The sequence below is a fragment of the Gekko japonicus genome, unplaced genomic scaffold, assembly GCF_001447785.1.
Source record: "Gekko japonicus isolate JY-2015 unplaced genomic scaffold, Gekko_japonicus_V1.1 scaffold562, whole genome shotgun sequence".
NCBI lineage: Eukaryota > Metazoa > Chordata > Lepidosauria > Squamata > Gekkonidae > Gekko > Gekko japonicus.
The window spans coordinates 554,916-559,403 of record NW_015172569.1 but is presented as its reverse complement, the minus strand read 5'-3'; the positions used below and the strand labels follow the sequence as shown (position 1 = coordinate 559,403).

At 47.4% G+C, this 4,488-nt stretch overlaps 1 protein-coding gene across 1 annotated transcript in view; it reads right to left on the bottom strand.

The window, feature by feature from the left end:
* Positions 1 to 4,488, bottom strand: part of SQLE (squalene epoxidase) — a 38,475-nt gene that overhangs the window by 21,560 nt on the left and 12,427 nt on the right. Inside the window, exon 2 of the mRNA XM_015421346.1 lies at positions 452 to 704. Coding sequence (XP_015276832.1) covers positions 452 to 704 — 253 coding nt within the window. The remainder of the gene's footprint in view (positions 1 to 451; positions 705 to 4,488) is intronic.

Genomic DNA, 4,488 nt, shown 5'->3' with positions numbered 1-4,488 from the left:
GGAGCTGCGGTGGCTCAAGTGGTTAAGACGCTGAACTGCAGGCTGTGGAAGGTCGGTAGTTCAGCAGTTCGAGACCCGAGTGTGCCGCATGATGGAGTGAGCTCCCGTCTCTAGTTCCAGCTCCTGCCAACCTAGCAGTTCGGAAGCAAGAAATTGTAAGTGGATGAATAGGTACCACTTCAGTGGGAAGGTAACAGCGTTCCGTGCGCCTTGGTGTTTAGTCATGCCGGCCACATGACCACAGAAACGTCTTCGGACAGCGCTGGCTCTTCGGCTTGGAAACGGAAATGAGCACCGCAACCCTAGAGTCAACTATTCGACTGGCTTTCGAGCAAGGGAAACATTACCTTTACCTTTACGGTTGGAAGATGAGGCTTAGGCTGCCTCCTGAATTGTCAGAAAGCTGAAGCAGTGGATACGAAAGATCGAGAGTCTCTGAGTGATCACCTACCTTCCAGGCCCAGGTCTCTCAGGGCGTTATAACCTCCGGGCTGCAGGAGTTCTCCAACTATCCTGTCAGGTTCTTTCAGATCCCTCTCAATTACCGTCACTTTCCTGCCATCCCTGGCCAGCACCGCTGCCAAAGCAGAGCCAAGCACCCCGGACCCCACGACAATAACCTCTGGATCGTACTGAGGAGGTAGCGCTGAAGCAGTTGAAGTCTCTGTTGTGGTCTCCGATGAGGTATTGACCTTCCTTCTACCCTGTGTAAAGGCGAAACCAAAACAAAATGGCATGTTGAGGCAGTTGCCAGGAATAGTCTCTCACAGCACGTGGATTTATCGTGGCTTTGGGGGATTTAGAAAGTTGACGCACACAAAAAACCTACTAATGATTTTGCATGTGTGGCGCACGCGTCCCGTGTATTTTCAAATCTATACCAGATGGCACCTGATCAGATCCAGAGACCCCTCTAGAACAGTGATGGCAAACCTTTTAGAGACCGAGTGCCCAAACTGCGACCTAAAACCCACTTATTAATCGCAAAGTGCCAACACGGCAATTTAACCTGAATACTGAGGTTTTACTTTAGAAAAAACAACTCATACGTTAACTTAAGATGATCCAAACAAAGTACGGAAAGCAATCCCAAATGCTTTCATTTACTTAAAATTATTTGGCGGAGAATTCGACACTTTAATGATGGTCTGGGCCTGGCTGAGGCGATGGCACGCGTGCCCGCAGAGAGGGCCCTGAGTGCCACCTCTGGCACCCATGCCATAGGTTCGCCACCACTGCTCTAGAATCTGCAGGAAGTGCAGGCTTTCGAGAAGACACAACAGGGTAGGGCAGGGCAGAGGGAGAGGAAGGGATGTGGCACTGGACTGCTCCTTTTGCCCTCACCCCTGTTCCAGCAAAGGAACCCAGCCAGAAGGCCACTCACAGTCTACCTTCTCTCTCACAAGGCTCGGCAGTTTGAAGTACCAGGGAAGAGGAGATGGCTTTAAAACTGAACAACTAGCTTGGCGCTTTCCTTTTTAAACCCTTAAATTTCAAAACGATGCAAAGTTAGTAGATTTAGATGCATTTTCGAAACACTGTTTTGATTTGCTGGAATATGGGCTGCAAGAGTTCCAGGAAAGTCCCAGAAAGTGTTGGTTTATACAACCAGGAGACGGCAGGGTTGTTGGTGGCGCGAGAGGACTGATTTCCCCCGCCCAACACACCCTTGCAGGTTCTATATGAGGGGGTCGACAACAGGCAACTCACCAGCGGCCCCCAAGTAGCTCACACATTCCCTAGAAGATCCAGGAAAATATTGCTAAAACATTGACTGTAAGCTTTTTAAAAAAAAAATTAAACTCTTATTTCATCGTGTTTTCTCTGAGCTGCTTAGCCAACGGCTTCATTTCTGATGTTCTTCCTAGTCCGTGTTCTGTTTATGAGATAGAATTTCCTAACATGTTGAGGGAGTAACATGCTGGGAGGCGAGTAGCTCAGGATTATTATTTTTATTACTCAGAAGTAACTCTCATTAAAGAAAAGATTGGAGACACCCCCCACCCGCCCATTCTGGATCATAGGGTCAAGGACATCCTATGTTGTTATGAAAGAAGAAGAAGAAGAAGAAGAAGAAGAAGAAGAAGAAGAAGAAGAAGAAGACCCAACACACCCTTGCAGGTTCTATATGAGGGGGTCGACAACAGGCAACTCACCAGCGGCCCCCAAGTAGCTCACACATTCCCTAGAAGATCCAGGAAAATCTTCTTCCAAACAGCAGAAGAAGATTAACGAAAAGGCCATCAAATGACAACCAAAGATTTATACAGAGATCACTTTTATCCATCTTCTTCCAAAGTATGCTCCATCTGGCCAAAAACACTGTGACAGGGACTAGGAAATTGAGAGTATGATGGTGACAGTCTACATTCCATTCTTTCCCCTAATGATTAGGCAGTTGGTTCCCTTCCTCGAACACAATGACCTGGCAAAAGTGATCCACGCTATGGTCACCTCGAGATTGGACTACTGCAACGCTCTCTACATGGGGCTGCCCTTGTCCCAAATCCGGAAGCTGCAGGTAGTGCAGAATGCAGTAGCCAGGCTGCTGATGGGCCTCTCTATTCGAGAGCACATCCAGCCTGTGCTGAGGGAGCTGCACTGACTGCCAATAGCATATCGGATTCGTTTCAAGGTGCTGGTTTTGACCTTTACAGCCCTATATGGCTGGGGGCCTGCCTACCTGAGGGACCGCCTTTCCCCACACGTTCCCCAGAGAGCACTGAGGCCGGGGGCTCAAAATCGCCTGACTGTCCCTGGCCCCAAGGTTGCCAGACTAGCTATCACCAGATCTAGGGCCTTCTCAGTGGCAGCTCCACACTGGTGGAACGAGCTCCCGGAGGACATCAGGGCCCTGCGGGACCTTTTACAATTCCACAGGGCCTGTAAAACCGAGCTCTTCCACCAGGCTTTAAATTAGGAACCGCCACTGAACGAGCCACTGAACATTACTGGCACTTTCTTTGGGATACTGGTCTAGTCATACAGGGCCAACTACAACGATCGCCATCTGCACTTTATCGTTTGTATTTAATCTGCACTTTATATTTTATTGTTAGAAATTATTATTAGAAATTATTATTGTACGCCACCTTGAGCCTGCTTGTCAGGCAAGGCGGCATAGAAATCGAAATAAATAAATAAATAATGTGTTTCTTTAATATACAGTAACGCGCACAATGAGAAGCTGAGCTGTTTTATTTTTTAAGCAGTTCCTATGGCTGTAAGGCTGGCATTCCCACAAAAACAATCCCACTGGAACACACACACACACTCATACGCAAGAGTCACAACTATTGACTAGGGTTGACTGGAGATCTCCCGCTATTACAACTGATCTCCAGGTGACAGAGATCAGTTCACCTGGAGAAAATGACTACCTTGAAAAGTGGACTCTATGGCACTGTACCCCACTGAGGGGTACAGGAGGAGGAACCCTCCTCAGGCTCCACCCCAAAAATCTCCAGGTATTTCCCGGCCCACAGCTGGCAACCCTACTCTGTTGAATCTTCTTCAAGGAATGGAAAAAATAAAGAGAAGTAGAAGTATCCCTCACCCGTTCAGCTTCCAGCTGCTCACAAGCCCATTCTTACTGCAAGAAGAAGCAAGAAACTTGTATGCTCTAAAAAATTTTTTTGTTTGTGCAGCATTTTAAAGCAGAAAGTATCATTTCTTATTCTTCCTGTTCCCTGAACAGTAGAGAGTTTCTGGGGTGCTGCGTGTTCTCTCTTCATTTGCAAAGACACACGTGGGGCAAAGAGGAAACCAGTGAACATTCAGAAAGTGCGAAGGGGCTTCGGTCCCTGTCATTGTCGTTCCCCCCCCCCGTCCCCACCCCCCCACAAATGGCATGCCCTTGGAGCTCCCCAATCTTCTTTCTTGTCTGCCAACTTCAATACTCTTTTTCTGGCTACATTCAGGGACAACCTAGACACAACTTGCGCTAAATGTTGACTGCTGCCACCAATGGCAACGGAACACTTAATTCCCCAGAGCTCCCTAGGTACAGGCAGAATGTTGTTGTTCCACATTTCCTAGCCCCTCAGCAGCTGTACCTAATTGTGAGGATTGTAGCCAGGGAAAGACAGAATGCTAAGACATCAACGCAACTGTCTGTTCTATTAGATATTACTTAAAGGGAGACGAATGCGAAATGTGGTCACAAAGCAGCTTCACTAGATATTTTTCATTCTTTTTTTTCCCTGTCGTGATGTTTATATAAAATCACAGAGATAATTGCAATGACTGTATTTTGTCAGGTCGTGTCGCTCCCCTAACTACACGCTGGCGTCAATAAGCCCAAGTGATTTTAAGATTATCCCTGTGCCCTACAGGCATTCCTTCCTTCTTTTTTTTGAATTTAATTTTTTATTGAGTATATCAGTCAAAACACAAACATAAATTCAGAAATGAGCTCCCGGAGGAGATCAGGGCCCTGCGGGACCTTATGCAGTTCCGCAGGGCCTGCAAGACGGAGCTCTTCCGCCA